This window comes from Cynocephalus volans, chromosome 5 (genome assembly GCF_027409185.1).
Source record: "Cynocephalus volans isolate mCynVol1 chromosome 5, mCynVol1.pri, whole genome shotgun sequence".
Classification (NCBI taxonomy): Eukaryota; Metazoa; Chordata; class Mammalia; order Dermoptera; family Cynocephalidae; genus Cynocephalus; species Cynocephalus volans.
The window spans coordinates 45954768-45971866 of NC_084464.1; the positions used below are offsets into that span (position 1 = coordinate 45954768).

The 17099-nt window shown below is 41.7% G+C and overlaps 1 protein-coding gene across 1 annotated transcript; it reads right to left on the reverse strand.

The window, feature by feature from the left end:
* Nucleotides 1-10282: 10282 nt before the first annotated feature.
* Nucleotides 10283-16822, reverse strand: RPS10 (ribosomal protein S10). Its single transcript, XM_063097349.1, has 6 exons — nucleotides 16714-16822; nucleotides 15717-15866; nucleotides 15334-15505; nucleotides 13388-13465; nucleotides 11183-11238; nucleotides 10283-10377 (listed from the first exon to the last, which is right to left on the reverse strand). Exons 2-6 carry the CDS (start codon nucleotides 15864-15866, stop codon nucleotides 10336-10338), a joined length of 498 nt encoding a protein of 165 aa, XP_062953419.1. The 5' UTR covers nucleotides 16714-16822; the 3' UTR covers nucleotides 10283-10335.
* Nucleotides 16823-17099: the final 277 nt, after the last annotated feature.

A 17099-nucleotide genomic window follows, 5' to 3' on the forward strand; every position in this document is an offset into this window, starting at 1 on the left:
AAAAATAATAATAATAATTTGAGGTGATTATATACCTAAAGGTAAAACCAAGACTCAAAGCTTCTAGAAGAAAATATGGGAGAATATCTTCATGACCTGAGAGTAGGCAAAAATTTCTCAGAGAGGTCACAAAAAAGCATAAACCATGAAAGGAAAAACTTAGTGAATTGGATTTCATCAAAGCTATAAAGTCTACTCATCAAAAGCACAATTAAGAAAATGAACAGACAAGCTTGGGGAAAAAAAATATATATATATACACATATAATTACTGATACCCAAAATATATTTTAAATTTTATAGAAATCAGTAACAAAACAACAAACATCCCAATTTTTGAAAATGAAAAATGTTACTTAATAGATGCTTCAGAAAATAAGATACAATATGATATAAAAATAAGATATAAAAATGCCCAACAAGCACATAAAAATGTGCTTAGGATCATTAGTCATCAGGTAACTAAATTAAAACTATAATAAGATACCACTAAACACAGCATGAGTAAAATTTTAAAAAAAGACTTATAACAGCAAGATGTTGGTTAGGATGTGGAGCAAGTGAAGCTCTCACACAACGGTTGTGTAGTGGTTGTACAATGAAACAACGACTCTGGAGAACTATTTGGAAAGTTCTTATTAATTTAAAAACATGCCTAGTCCATGACCTAGCAATTCCACTCCTAGGTACTATATTTACCGAACAGGAGTGAAGACAAATGTTTACAACAAGAGCTGGCTTTTCAGCTCAGTTGGTTAGAGCGTGGTGTTATTTATTTATTTATTTATTAAAGGTGACCGTTAAGGGGATCTTAACCCTTGACTTGGTGCTGTCAGCACCACGCTCACCCAGTGAGCTAACCCGCCACCCCTATATGGGATCTGAACCCATGGCCTTGGTGTTATTAGCACCACACTCTCCCAAGTGAGCCACGGGCCGGCCCCTATAGTGTGGTGTTATAACACCAGGATCAAGGGATCCCCATACCAGCCAGACACACACACACACACACACACACACACACACACACACACACACACACAATGTTTACAAGATTTATAGAAGAATGTTTACGGAAGCCTTATTCCTAATAGCCCCAGACTGGAAGTAGCCTAAATGTTCATCAATAGGAGAAGGGATGAATAATGAAATGTTCATGCAATGGAATGCCATTCAACAATAAAATAAAACAAACTACTGATACATTCAACCATACAGGTAAATCCCAAAAACATTATGTTAAGTGAAAGAAATCAGTCAGTCGTTTAAAAAAAAGTATATACTATGTAATTCCACTTATATGAAATCCAGGGCTGGCCAGTTAGCTCAGTTGGTTAGTATGGTCCAGGGTTCCATCTCTGTACCAGCCAGCCACCAAAAAAAAAAAAAGAAATACAGACCAAAGTAATCTGTGGTGACAGAAATCTGATAGAGGTTATAGGGGGATGGTAAGAGAATTAACTGGAAAAGGGCATGAGAGAACATTCTAGGGAGCTGGAAATATTTTACCTTTTGTTTTGTGTATACAGGTGTATGTATTTGTCAAAACTCATTGAACTGAATTTCCTAGATTCGGCTGGCTGGTTGGCTTAATTGGTTAGTGCACTGCCTTGTACATCCCCCACACCAAAAAAAGTTTGAATATCTAAGATCTGTGCTTTTTATTGCATGTTCATTACATTTAAATCAAAAGATGAAAAGTCAATCATTTTTAATATCCTAGCAGAAAACAACTGGAAAATTAAACAATTCCATTTACAATATCACAAAAAATAATATCCCAAGTGAGCCATGGGCCAGCCCAGAAATAAATTTAACAAAAGACTTTGCACTAGAAATTATAAAACATTGTTGAGAGACACTGAAGATCTAAATAAATAGAGAGATATACCATGTTAATAGATTGAAAGACTTGACAGAGTTAAGAAGTCAATTCTCTCCAAATTGATTTATATATTTAAAGCAATCCCAATCAAAACCATGGCAGACTTTGGTTTTCTTTAAGAAATTGATTAGAGCATGGCACAAATAGCACCAAAGTCCAGGGTGCTGGCTAAGCCAAAAAAAAAATTTGACAAGCTGATTCTAAAATTTACGTAGAAATGTAAAGGACAAAAGAGCCAAAACAATGTTGAAAAAGAACAAAGCTGGAGGACTTACCTGAGTTTAAGACTCACTCTAAAGCTACAGTAATCAAGACAATGTGATACTGGTCTAAGGATACATATACAGATCAATGAAATAGAATGGAGCCCAGAAATCAACCCACACTTACATGATCAACTGACTTTTGACAAAAATGCTAAAGCAAATCAATAGGGAAAGGAAAATATTTCAACAAATGGTGCTAGAACAACTGTATATTCATACGAAAAATAATGAGCCTTGACTCCTACATCACACTATACACAAAAATTAATTCAAGATGGTCATAAACATAAATGTACAAGTTAAAAGTTAAAATGAATAGATAAGCCTCATAAAACTTAAAACCACAAAGCTTTTGGAAGAAATCATACGAGAATATTTTCAGGATCTGGGGGTAGGCAAAGATTTCTTAGCAGGACCCAGAAAGCAATAACAATAAAAGAAAAATACAATAAATTAGACTTCATCAAATTTTAAAACTCTGGGGCCGAGCCCGTGGCGCACTTGGTAGAGTGCTGCGCTGGCAGCGCGGTGACGCTCCCGCCGCGGGTTCGGATCCTATATAGGACTGACCAGTGCACTCACTGGCTGAGTGCCGGTCACGAAAAAATGACCAAAAAAAAAAAAAAATTTTAAAACTCTGCTTAATCAAAAGACACACTTAAGAAAATGAATAACCAAGTCACAGACTGTGAGAAAATATTCACAAGAGATATTACTGACAAAGGACTTGTATCTACTATAAACAAAGGACTCTTGCCATTTAATAATTTTAAAAAAGACAAACAGCTGAATTTAAAAACAGCAAAGTGTTGAATAGATACTTCACAAAGAAAAATATACAAATGGCCAATAAGCACAAAGTCCAAACTAAAACTACGAGATACCACTGCATCTTTACTAGAATGACTACAGTTGAAAAGACTGACAGCATCAAATCTTGGTGAGGTTGTTAACTGGAACTCGCATACATTGCTGTTGAGAATGTAAAATAGTACACACACTTTGGGGAACTGTTTCGTAGTGTCTCATAAAGTGAAACGTGTCTACCTAATAATTGAGCAGTTCTATTTCTGGGTGTGTTTACCCAGTGTGGTAGGCAGAATAGTGGCCCTCCAAAGATGTCCATGTCCTAATCGTCACAACTTGTGTGTACATTACCTTACATTGGAAAACGGACTTTGAAGATGTGATTACGGATCTCAAGATGGGGATATCATTGTGTATTATCCAGGTGGACCCAATATAATCACAAGGGTCCCTATAAGGGAAAGTAGGTAGGAGAGTCAGAGGAAATGAAATGAGAGAAACAGAGGTCAGAGAAAGAGAGAGAGATTTAAAGAAGCTACATTGCTGTTTTTAAGATGGAGGAAGAGACCATGGAATGAAGGTGGCTTCTAGAAGCTGGAAAAGGCAATAAACAGATTCTCCCCAAAGCTGCCAGAAGGAACACAGCCCTGCTAACCCATTTTGGACTTCTGGCCATCAGAACTGTAAGATAATAAGTTTATGTTGTTTTAGGCCATTAAGTTTGTGATAATTTGTTACAGCAGCAGTAGGAAACTAATACACCCAGGAAAAAAGAAAACATATGTCCACAAAAAGACTTCTACAAAATGTTCATAGCCATTTTATTCATAATTGCAAACAGAGATGTCCATCTGTGATGGTGGGGGATTAACTGGAAAGAGATGTGAGGCACTTTATGGGAAAGTGAAATGTTCTGTATCTTAACAGGGGTGTGAGTACCCTCCAGCCAAAGACTAGGAATATATGCCTGTAGTTGAACAAATTTGGATTTTTTGCTTGTGATGAGGGAGAATACATATCATGGAGAAGCACATGGTGTCTCAGTAAGAAGGTGATAAAAATGACTTAAGGACTTGGGCTTGTGATAGGTGATTTGGGGGAGGGTTTAAGGAAGCGATGCTTTGCTCTGGATTGGATGCTATCAGGAAGCAAGGTAATTCTATGATTGGGCATCTTTAAAACAATCTTATCCAGAAAGAAGGAGAAATGGGCTAGCCCATGACTCATTTGGGAGAATGTGGTGCTAACACCAAGGCCACGGGTTCGGATCCCTATATAGGGATGGCCGGTTAGCTTACTTGAGGGAGTATGGCGCTGACAACACCAAGTCAAGGGTTAAGATCTCCTTACAGGTCATCTTGTAAAAAAAAAAATAAATAAAATAAGAAGGAGAAATGAACATGGCTAAAGCTATAACTGGAGAGGGAGATGTATTATGTTTTGGTGGTTTGCATAGTGAACTTGTTTTTGTCTGTTCTTAGACAAAATTATGAAGTAGACTTGATTTTTTTGTCTGCTTTATCAGAGTCACAAAGTAACCTTGGCTGATTGTTGATGTTTGATGACCTTGTTTATGTCCAACAGGACATAACGCTAAGCCAGCTTCAAACTTGCCAAGGCCTAGCTGTAAGGGTCAGGCTAGTTCCTGGATGTTATGGGATTTTTCTCTTTCTCAGGATATAAGTTACATTTGTCAAAAGGGTAGAGTTAAGACTTGTGTATTTCAATGTCAATTTTAGCCAAAAATGCCTGTATATTAAAAAATCTAAATGAATAAACAAACTGTAGTATATCTATAAATGGAATCCTACTCAGCAAGAAAAAGAAAAAAACTACTGACACAAACAACATCATGGATAAATCTCAATACAATATTCTTTTAAAAAGAAAAATTTTTAAAAAAATATTTTATTATACGGTGGTGGCCAGTACGAGGATCTGAACCCTTGGCCTTGGCATTATCAGCACCATGCTTTAACCAAGTGAGCTTACTGGCCAGCACACCAATACATTATTCTGAGCAAAAGAAGCCAGACCGAAGAATATATACTGTATGATTCCACTTACCTGACATTCTGGATAAGACGAAATTATAGCGACCAAGAACAGTGGTTGCCAGGGGGTTGACCACAATGGGGCAGCATGTGGGAACTTTATAGGGTGATGAAAAAGTTCTATAGCTTCACTATGGTGGTGGTTACACAACTGTATCTGTTTATCAAAACAGAGAACTATACACCTAAGTTTTACTGTATTTAAATTGTACCTCAATAAACTTGACTTGAAAAAATAATCAAGTTAAGGGTGGAAGGAGAGTGGTTGTAGGTATCAGTGTAACAAAAATGGTAGAATGTTGATGACTGTTGAAGCTTGGTGATGAGTACATTATGGTTTATTATACTCTTATGTTTATTTTATACGTTTGAAATTTTTCATACTGAGATGTTTTTTAAATTTTATTTTAATGGAAGGGAGGGGCTAACCAGCTAGCTCAGTTTGTTGGAGCACTGCATTACAACACCAAGGTCAAGGGTTCAGATCCCCTTACTGGCCAACTGCCCAAAAAAAAAAAAAAAAAAAAAAAATTAATGGAAGGGGAAGACTTCATGCAGGAGAGGCAAAGATGTCAGAGTCAGTTAACTGTTCATCCCCCTAGTACACTTCTTGCACATTAACGAACTGATGACCCTAGATTCTCAAACTGGCTTTCTACTTTCAAGTACTTAAATAAACTAGAACTATTTACTTTAACATTTCTTGCAGGTCCTCTTTAGAATTTTTTAATCCCATTTGATTCGTAGCTTTCACAAATTTTGCCCCATTTTGAGGTCCCCTTATTCCCTCCCTCAGCTTGGGCATCCTCTCCCATTTAATATTTATTTATTTTTAAAGATGCCCTTTTCCTCACAATGGCCTCTTTCATATGTCAGTAAACCATGCAGGGCTTATTTTTCAAGTGGCTGTTCTTTTGGATTTGTGCCATGCATTTATCACAGGCTTCCAATAAAGCACTTTTAAATAGAAATGGGCTCCAGGCTTTCTATGGGCTGTAACTTTTTAAACAATTCCTTTCATTTCCTCCCCCCCCCCCCCCAATGCCCTCATTCTGTCCTAGTTTCCCTTTCTAAAACTGAGCAATCAAATGATGGATTTTCCCCCTCCCTTTCCCATTAGCAGGCTGAATGTGATTGTAGTCACTATTGACTGAGTGGTTTACCCATGACCACTCGGTGCCTGGTGTGGCCAGTACACAGACCCAAATTTAGCCTACTATATTCTGCAGTGGGTTTCAAGTATTTGCTAAGCATCTAGCACTCCTGGTTGTGTCAATCCTCACCTTCGTATTGTGTGGGGAGTTTTTTGTTTTATTTTTTTTTAATCGACAAACAATAATTGTATATATTTATGGGGTACAATGTGATGTTTAGATACTTGTGTACATTGTGGAACAATTAAATCAGGCTAATTAGCATATCCATCACCTCAATTTTGGGAGGGATTTTTTGGTGGCTTGCTGGTACAGGGATCTAACCCTTGACCCTGGTGTTATAATACCACATTCTAACCAACTGAGCTAACCGGCCAGCCCAAATATTTACCATTTCTTTGTGGTGAGAACATTTAAAACCCTTTCAGTTATTTTGAAATATATATTATTATTAACCATAATAATAACTGTGCTATGCAATAGAACACCAGAACTTATTCCTCCTAACTTTACCTCTTGACCGGTATCTATTCTTTCCCTATAAACACCCCCTTCCCCATCTTCATATTGTTAATTGGCTCATTATCATCTACAGGATAAAATCCAAACTCTTCACACCTATTAGAATGGCTAAAATAAAAAGACTGGCCAGACTAAGTGTTGATGATAAGAAGCAATTGAAACTCACACGGTGATGGTGAGAATATAAACCAGTGCAGCCACCTTGGAAAACAGTCTGTCAGTTCCTCAAAAGGTTAACCACAGAGTTTCTACATGACCCAGTAACTCCACTCCTAGGTATATATCTAAGAGAACTGAAAACATATGTCCACACAAAAACTTGCAAACAAATTTCATAGCAGCCTCAGTCATAATAGCCCCAAACTGGAAACAACCCAAATGCCCATCAATGGTAAATGGATAAACTGTGGTATATCCATACAATGGGATACTACTCAGCAATAAAAAGGAACTACTGATACATGCAACAACACTGATGAATCTCAAAACGATGCTAAGAATTAAGAAGAGTGAGAGTGAATACTGTATAATTCCATTTATAGAAAACTCTAGAAAATGCAAACTAATCCATACTGATAGAACTCCTAGTCGGGATGGGTCCACACTGCCCTGGTGGAGGCCCATGCCAGGCAACAGGTAGGGAGTGCTCTAGTGGGCCCTCTCGTCTTCAGGGCTAGAGGATGTAACCTCCTCAAAAACAAGTCTATTGGGAAAGCTTTTAAGCTGATTCCGTTAACATCTTTATCTCCCAGCATCTAATATGCACATGGTAACTTTCCTAAAGGTCTGCTTACTAAATTAATAAGAACAGAAGTTGGGTTTCCAAAGAGTCATAGAGATGTAAAGCTGCCATTGGGCACTGGCTATCAGAGGACTATATTTTTCAGGGAAAGGGGATTTGTGCCCATATCAGGAAGTTTATGTTAAATTAGGAAAATGTATCTTCAGCTGCCAGCTTCCAAAATCCCTTAAAAAAAAATCTTTTTTTGGTGGCTGGCTGATATAGGGATCCAAACCCTTGACCTTGGTGTTATAACACTGTACTCTAACCAACTAAACTAACTGGTCAGCCCCTCTTTAAAGCCTTGTTTAGTGGTAGTAGTGGTGGTGAGGATTAGATGGTGAGATATGGGACTGGTGGGCAGATGCAAGGCTATGATAGACTTGGAAACCAACCCTGGAAGATGGATCAAAACTTCCAAGCTTTCCTCTAGTGATGATTGCACCCAAGTAACCGCCCAGGTGGGCCTCTCCCTATCCCTCATAACCCAGTCTCCCTAAGTGACCTTCCCAAGCTCTTGTAACTGCACTCAGAAGTTGTTTTCTCCTAGCTCTGCTAAAAAACAAAAAACCTCAAAACTTAAATGTTTTGACATTTGTCAGTTTCATAACTTTACGCCGTCTGATATTATTTTCCAGCAAGACCTCTTCAAGATGCTCTGACTGGTCTCGCCCCTCCCCTGCCCCACAAACCCAATTCTGGGCCACTTCAGCTTTCATTCATCTCCCCTGCGCTGAAGTACCTTAGAATTGTCTGGACAGAACAATTTACCACTTATATAGTATTTGGTGTTATGCACCTTAATGTACAGCTTTGGTTTTGTTTTCCTAGCTAGACCATGAGGTGCTTGAGGGTAGATTTTGAGCCTTTTGTTTTTCAGAGAGCCCCTGAACAGCTAAAGAATGATTACTGATTGGCAGCAGCATTTCAATACACCAAGGTGGGGGCGGTGGCTGGCAGCCTGCAAGAGCCAACTACCTATTTTCATCTGTGTGTACTGACTACTTTATAGATTCTCTGGGGTTTCCTCAGAGTCCATGAACGATCTTGGAGAATATATTCTGGAGCTAATTTAAATCATAAGATAAAAGATCTCTACCTGAAAAATAGTGACGTTTTAGTGCCAGAAAGTCACCAGATCTGTAAAGGAAACCCATCTGCTTGCTGGCCTCCATGGGAAACAGAAAGGCTGGGAGCTTTTCACATTTCACAGCAGAATCCAGGTTAAACAATCACAAGGCGTGTGAACACGGGCAAACCACCTGACCTCACTCAAGCCAGCAGAAAAATTGGATAGAAAGCAATCCTTGGCAAGGTAGCCAAGACCGTGCTGAAACAAGCTTCCCCAAACACCACCTCTTTCTGCCAAAGCAAGCAAGCTTCTGTTTACTAGTAGATCAGATTCCAAAGCTCACCTCCCAGGCCTAAGTTTAAATTTTAAATGTATTTGGACTCGCCATTGGCTGCCACCTTGTGGCGTAAATTAAAACTGCCTATCAGGACTGGGGTTACCAGGACAAAAACCCGTGTGTAGTTAGGATTTTTATCAATCTCATTTGACCATTACTGTCCATCTCCCTACAATGCCTGGCCCCTAGTACTCCACAAATGTGATTCCCAAATCCCCAGAACCCATAAGCTGTAGTTCTACAAGGGTAATTCAAAAACTCAAGGAAAAACAGGACTGAAAGATAATAGGAATCTTTGCAAGAACTTCTGAAGTACCCTTGTATTAGTTACTAGTTTTGCTGGTTTGAAAGACCTTACCTTGGTGGACCTGTCCTAAGACACAGGTTGGCCCAGAGCCAGAGTAACACATACTTACAACCATGGACAATCATGGTGATTGATCTGCAAGCTAAGGTTGGTATCTTGCCCAGCAAAAAAATCTGCAGGATTGTCCCTAAGCTCTCACTGGGCTGCACCACGCCCCCTTCTGGCATCGTGCCAGGCATACAGCATCTGTCATAAAAGACCACGGAAATGGCAGTGCGAGACAGACAGGCATACAAACATGTCTGTAGTGTGAGACCACCCTACCCCACTTCCCATCAAAGCCGCTCTGGTACCCACATGAGAGCACTTGGCATCACTACCAGGAAACAACACCGTGCTCGTCATGTATCATGTCATATGCTGGGAACCACTCATAAAGGCCTCAAGAAAACTGCAATATATTTCCTCTTTTCAAGTAGCCCTGGGATAGCAAGAGCTCCAACTGCCCAATATTTATTCCAATTATGGAAGACATAAAAATCCCAGTGGTCTTCAGATGGCTGGGCAGTCCCTTTCAAATCTGGTTTTGTACATTCTTAACTGTTTTCTCCTGTGGTTCTTGTAAAGCCAGTCTTGAAGATTGAGATCAGTGAACTGTTGACCCAAACACCATTCCTGTACTTCTCCATAAACAGTCTGTGAAGAATTGTGACAATACTTCCTTGTTTTCTTGCACCCTCCCTCCCCTGCACTTCTCAGCCCCAGACACGAGGCACAAAATCCCAATTCCAGGCCAACAGACAGCAGCTCCTCCACCACACGGAGCTGAGTTAGCACGGCTGGTCTGGAGAAGATGCCCAGATTTCCCACTGCCTCTTCGGTGTGGTGCCACCCTAGACACAACTCTACAGGAAGGGACTAGCTAGAGCAAAAAGGGCACATGGCAAAGTCAAGTATAGCAGCTCTAACAGTAACAAGTGACATCACCCAGGATAAGGACGACTCCCAAAACCAACCCAGTCTTGCCCCATTTACACCCTAACCTTTAAACAATTCCTGTTCAGGCTACACAATGCAAACAAAACCGATACATGAAATTTAAGGTTTTCTGGCTACAAGTTTATTCAACACAAAATAATCCCCTCCGATATTACTGAGGTGGCTGACCACGTCCACGACCAAATCCGCCTCTCTGCAAAAGAAAGCACACGACATCAGCATTAGCAGCAGTTCTACTTCTTTCAGGGTTCTGCTAACTTTCAGGCCTCATTATCATTGGAGAGGCACCCAAATGTAAATGGCTCAGGGAGAGCGCAGGCCATAAATCCCAGCCCTGCCTCTTCATGTTTCTTCCTTTGTAAAATGACAATACAGAATGTGTATGTTCTTATATATACTTATGGAAGCACCCAGCACAGAACACGATCTTGTTTCTACTGTATACACCTCCTTTTTACATGAAATCTCTGAGAGCAATTGTGTGCTGTGAAGAACTGCCAAGGGACAGGTACTGCCCCAAAAGTGGTATGTGCTAGCACTTTACTTGGATTAACAATATCACAATTATCTGACAGATGTAATTATCAGCTTTATTTTATAGATGAGGAAACTGAGCCAGAGGAACCTGCCCAGATCACATCATCTGAAAGAAGATGGAGGATTTGACTCCAGACCATCTTTGTACTAGATCCCACCCCTGCAGTGTTTAGTTCAATCTTGAGCTTCAGCTTATGGAACTAATTCAGAGGATATTGACCATCATTAATGAAACAAGATACCAATATGCCACATGTATTGATTTATGAGACTCACTTCAGTAATATAGATTTGCAAAAGTTTGTATACTGTGTCAATGCAAAATTTAGTTGGGATTTAGGAAAAAATGAGTGGGTGGGGGTGGCCCACCATACTACACCACCTCCCCAGAACTTGCAGAGCCACAAGGCTGAGGTCAGAATGAGCAACTGTTTATGGAAAGCAAACAAGGGGATACTCACAAACTGGAATTCGGTTGCTGACCCAGCCCCAGCCTCGGCTTTCTTGTCAGCACCAGCTGGAAAGAGAAACACCAATTTAGAGTCATATGATCTGACCTACAGCAGAACAAGGGAAGACAAGTCACTTGACCCAATCTTGCAGAAAAAGCCCTATCAGCAGATGTACCACTCCATGAAGTATAAGTAAATTACACCATTGATGGGAAACACCTTCTGAACCACCTCTGCCCTCTATCCTGGGGTACCCTTCTCAGCTGTCCTTAACTCACCCTTCAAAACTCACAGTCCAACTAGCAACTCCTCCAGGAAGGCTGCCCTAACCACAAAGCCTGGACCTATGCCCTTCCTATGCAGTTCCAGAGGACACTCACTTCCCATCGTGGAGTTACTGATCACCAGCTGCAGATCAGCACCTCGCTCACTAAGAGGTAAAGGCAATAAGGGGTCCACAGAAGCAAAGAGCAACTTTATTACCACAGGAGAAGAGACAAGATGAAAAGACCTAGTGCTTCCCTGTCCTATATGGCAGCCCCAGTGCAAATTGAGATGTGTGCAAAATACACACCAGGTTTCAAAGACTTAAGAAAAAAGAATGTCCCACAAAAATACTAAAAAATAAACAAAATATCAATGTTTTTATACTGATAACATGTTCAAAAAACACTTGTAGATATACTGGGTTAAATAAAATATATTAATATTCACTGGTTTCCATTTGCTTTTTCAAGTATGGCTACTAGGCAATCTCATATTATCACACACATGCCTCACACAGGGTGGTGTGTGGTCGGGGAGAGCACCAGGGCTGACATAATGAATACGGTTAAATATCGCTAAAACTGGAGTCTCCTTTTGGCCCATCTCAGACCACACCCACTCATAGACTCCTGACTGCTCACCTCACTGCCCTTTCATGAAGCAAGCCACCATATCCTCCCCACCTCTGTACCTTTGTACATGCTGAGCTCTTGCTTGAAACTATCACTCCCCCTCGACTTGGAGACCCTTGTGGCTCAGGCCCAATTGTCAATTCCTCTGAAGAACAGTTCCCTGACTGATTTCCCTCTGGGATATGACTTCTAATACAAGCAATCACTAACTTCCTCTGAACCAAGAGCTGGAGGAATTCATTCTTACTACCTTGTAAGGTATTCAGATTAAGTGCTCACTTTTATTTTATACATGAAGAACCAGGAAAGTAGAAGTTAGAACAAAACTCCTCTTTTACACCTTGCTTGTATATCACAACTAATGGGGCTGGCAAGTAAGCTCAGTAGTTTAGATCTCAGTGTTCTATACCACGAATGCCTCTGCAACAAAGACAGAGTAAGTGACTCTTCAAAAACAAGTTGAATCCAATCCTGTTACTCCTCTGCAATAACTTTACAATGGCTTCCCATCTTACTCAGGAATAAACCCCCAAGTCCTTACCATGCCCACATCCTTATCTAACACTGTCCTATGTTGTTAAACAAGCCTGGTGCCCTACTGGAGGGCATTTGCTTGGAATGCTCTTGCCCAGATAGCCACTGACTGGCCCGTTTTGCCTCCTTCAAGTATTTGTTTAAATTTCACTTCTCCAAGACTTTCTCTGAAAACCCAACTGAAAATTTCAACACCCATCCCTGCTTTAATTTTTCCCCACAGCACCCACACCACAGGACATATACTTACTTTTCCTACCACTAAAATGTAAGTTCAATGAGAAGGGCTGTTTTTGTCTCCCCAGCTCCTAGAACAGCACCTGGCACACAAGCTATTCAATACATTCTCACGAATGAACAAACATCTCTTGTTCCAGGTCAATGCAAGCATCTGCTTCTCAAAAATAAGATTTTGCGCTCTTTTTGCGATAAGAAAACAATTAAGGAAAGATGAGTAAGCCCTGCCCTCAAGAAGCTTACAACATAGAACACAACCTGTAACAAAGAAAAAGCATGTTGCTTTCCTGAAAGCTGTCAAGTTTTGCTCTAGGTCTTCAGTGCCCCCATCTCAGATGGCTTTCTTCCTAATTCCTATCTATTGAATCCCAACATAAGGAAAGAAGTACAAAGGACTCCGACTATCCTGATGACATGCAGACTGAAACCAAGAATCTTTTCTGGTTAGCTTGGCATCTTCAAGGGCTGAGCCCCATCCAAGGCCAACTCTGACAATGCAGAGATTCTACCCCAACACCCCTGACAGAAAAGACGCATTACTCACGGGGCACAGCACTCCGTCTGTAAGTGTCTCTGTCGGCTTCCCCTCTTGTGAGTCTTGCAGGTCGCTCACCCTCCAGACCTACACAAATTAAATCACAGTGTGAACACAGAGTAATGTGGGAACTCTCTCCACTTAAGGCCAAGAAAATGGGCATTGCTCTCCAGTTCTCACTGTGTAACCCCTTAGTTATAATGGGTTAATAGGGACAGGAATTCCTTACACCCAGAACTGTCAACTAGAAAATCTTATTCCCGCAGAGAAACTTATCACTGACAATTTTGTTCCTCAGAGGCCTAGAAAATTCACACCTCAGTTAAAATGCCACACATCTGCAAAAAAGTTTTCTTCTGTTTTGTTTCTCAACATAAAAGCATTTTCCAATTACTTGGCAAATTTAGAAACATAGCTATTTCTACAAATATCTGGGAAGAGCCAAATTTCTGAACTTGAACCAACTCTCTAAGTGGAAAACTTAGAATGCAAACAGATTATGAGGAATCATAGCTGAAAGCCTCATTCTAAGCTAAAAGCTACCTTAAAAAATTCTCATAAACACAGGAAGTAATAATTTAATCTAGTATTCTCTCTATTCAGTTACCCTGTAACTTAACTGGAGTTCATATGATTAAAATATGAACTATTTTTAAAGTAGATTAAATAAAAGTGATCCTGTGGTGAGTGGAAAAAACAAATAAATGCCAGCCCCACCTAGGCCAACTAAATCAGATTCTGTGGGATACAGATAGACAGTGATATTTTTTTGTCCAGGTGATTCCAAGATGCAGCAAAAAACCTTTGCTCTAAAGATAGAAAATTCTATGTAACACCAGAATCCCTTAGGGAGCTTTCATAACAAATGCAGATTCCTGATCTCCATGAAGTCACTCTCCAGGGGAACCTAGACAGTGTGATGATCATCCCATTTAGGAATCTCTGCATCTCATCACCCCAGCCAGCAAACTCTCTGCAGCTCCTACAGAGTTCATGTGACAAGGAACCATAACATTGACAAAACACAAATGTGTGCCAGCAATGATCTCAGAAGTCAGAAGATAATTCCCCACACACCACACACAGGATATCTTTTCACACCATGAAAATTGTTCTATTTCTTTTCCTCCATTTTACTTTTTATAGTTTTTATACCTGTTGCCAAGAAACTCTACAAAACGCTTTTTTTCACATGTGATAAACAGCTTTGCTATGGAGTTCTTCAAGATAAGCACAATCTCATTCTGCTGAAACATACTCAATGCTTTTACCACATGTGTGTGGATATGCACACAGGCCTTGGGGAAGAAAGCCACAGTCCAAGATTCTATTTGCATTTAATGTCATCTTACAGACGGCCTGAAGACCTGAATGCAGTTCGATTACAAGTCTCATTACAAGCCAGGGGACAAAGGTCCTGCATGCCAGTGTCCCTCTAAAGCTGACACCAGCTGGCTGGTTAGCTCAGTTGGTTAGAACGTTGTATTGTAACACCAAGGTCAAGGGTTCGGATCCCCTTACCAGCCAGCCACCATAAATAAATAAATAGATAGATAGATAAATAGAAAGAGAGAGAGAGAGAGAGAGAGAGAGAGGAGAGAGAGAGAGAGAGAGAGAGAGAGAGAAAGAGAGAGAGGGAGGGAGGGAGGGAGGGAAGAAGGAAAGAAGGAAGGAAGGAAGGAAGGAAGGAAGGAAGGAAGGAAGGAAAGAAAGAAAGGGGATACCAATGATGTGTTAGAAGAATACTTCTGGGGCCGATCCCACCGCGGGTTCGGATCCTATATAGGAATGGCTGGTGCACTCACTGGCTGAGTGCCGGTCATGAAAAAGACCAAAAAAAAAAAAAAAGAATACTTCTGTCCCACACACAAAAGAAACTATCATTTCACCCACCCCCCTCCCACCTTCCCCCCAGAAAAAGCAACTTCAGAGCAAATCCTTGGAGGCTTTCATACCTTTGGGCCGAGGTCTGCCAGTCTCAGGACGGCTGCGGCGCAAGGTGGCAGGCACAATCTCAGGGGGCAAGTGGAGGTAATCACGGAGATACTGGATACCCTCGTTGGTAAGATACCAGTAGAAATGTCTCCAGGCAAACTGTTCCTTCACGTAGCCTCGAGACTTGAGAGACTGTAAAGCAGAAAACTACTATTAAGACACAACTAAAAGCTTGGAGCTAAAAACAAGGCGCAAAGCTTCGTAGACAAGTTTTCACAGTGTATCTCATTGCCCTTAAAGGCAACAAGCAGCATGGGCTGTTCTGACCTCTCCGTGGAATTTGCCTTCAACAGTAGCAGAAAACGCCTCCACCTCCATCCCACCCCAACAGCACCCCTCCCACCTGCATGGCCTTCATGACGTGAAGGTTGGGTACATTCTTGTCTGCCAGCTCTGGGTGCTTAGGCATATGGACATCTTTTTTGGCCACCATCACTCCCTCCTTAAAAAGGAGCTCATAAATGGCAATCCGGTTCTTCTTGGGCATCAACATCTGCAAGAAGGAAGCGATCAAGGGCACTTCTGAGCAATGTGGCCAGGGTCCAGTAACCAAGTTTATGACCCTAAAATGACCCCCAAAAACCACTGAAAACTCAAACACATCGTAGTTTCCACAGAATGGAGGACTAAAAACTGCAAAACAAACTCACCAGGTAAGAGTTCCCTCCCCAACCTCTAAAAACAATTGAGGTGGAAAAAAGTTGCCAGGTCGTTAAAACAATGGAATGGGGTGCATTCTCGCTCCACACTTCCATAAGCCCTCACAATTACAAATATATATTGGGGCAAGAGGAAGGGAAGACACGGACCCTGTATTCTCGGAGTATCTGGGGACCGTCGGCAAGTATACCTAGTACGGAATCGTACGGCTCCACTTTAATGTACGCAGGGAGGGCCCAGAGAAGGAAAGCCCTCGCTTCTTGACAGGCCGCTGACCCCTAGTCTAAAAGGGCTAAGGCCTTCGCACCCTCATCTCCAACCACTCCTCTCTCAAACTAGAGCTCCAGGGCCAGGCAAGGAGGCAGCCCGCAGTGAGGGGTCCTGCCCGGAAGGGGAAGAGTGAAGGCGGGACTCTTGTCTCCCTAGCCTCACCTGGCTGGTCCCCGCCACGCAAGGGCTTCAGCCTCCCCTCTTCCTCCCTCCCCCACCTGGACACCAATCTTCGCCTACCAGCGCTCCTCTACCACCCTGAATTGCACCGCAAGCCCCTCTCACTACACAGATGTGTGTGCTGCGTGGGGGAGAGGCCCCCCCACCCCGACCCTGAGGACGCGCGGCCGGTACAGCGGCAGGATGATCCGGATGGGGCCGGATGGAACCCTCACCCCAGAGGAACTCACCGTAGCAGCGGCAGGGTCCGGGGCCGAGGCTGGAAAGGAAGGGGCCTGCGCGGCGCGGCGCCTCTTCCGGGCTGGCGTGGCCCCGCCCCCCGCCAGGACCCGCGCGCTGCGTGGGGTGGCCTCGGCGGTGCCTGAGTGACGGGCGGCTGTGATCGCGGACCCTGACGGTCCTACTGACACAGGCACGAGGAAACCGCTGCGTGCGTTATCGATAAATGTTGATTTAACGTTCGGGCTGTCCCTTTAGGAACTCTACTTTTTTTCCTGCCGATGATTTAATTTATGCAAGTAACAAAGAGAGAATATACAGATAAGATTATAACAACAATAATAATGACTAAAAACATAATCCCATTAACCAAAAACGTTATTAACACTTTGGTATA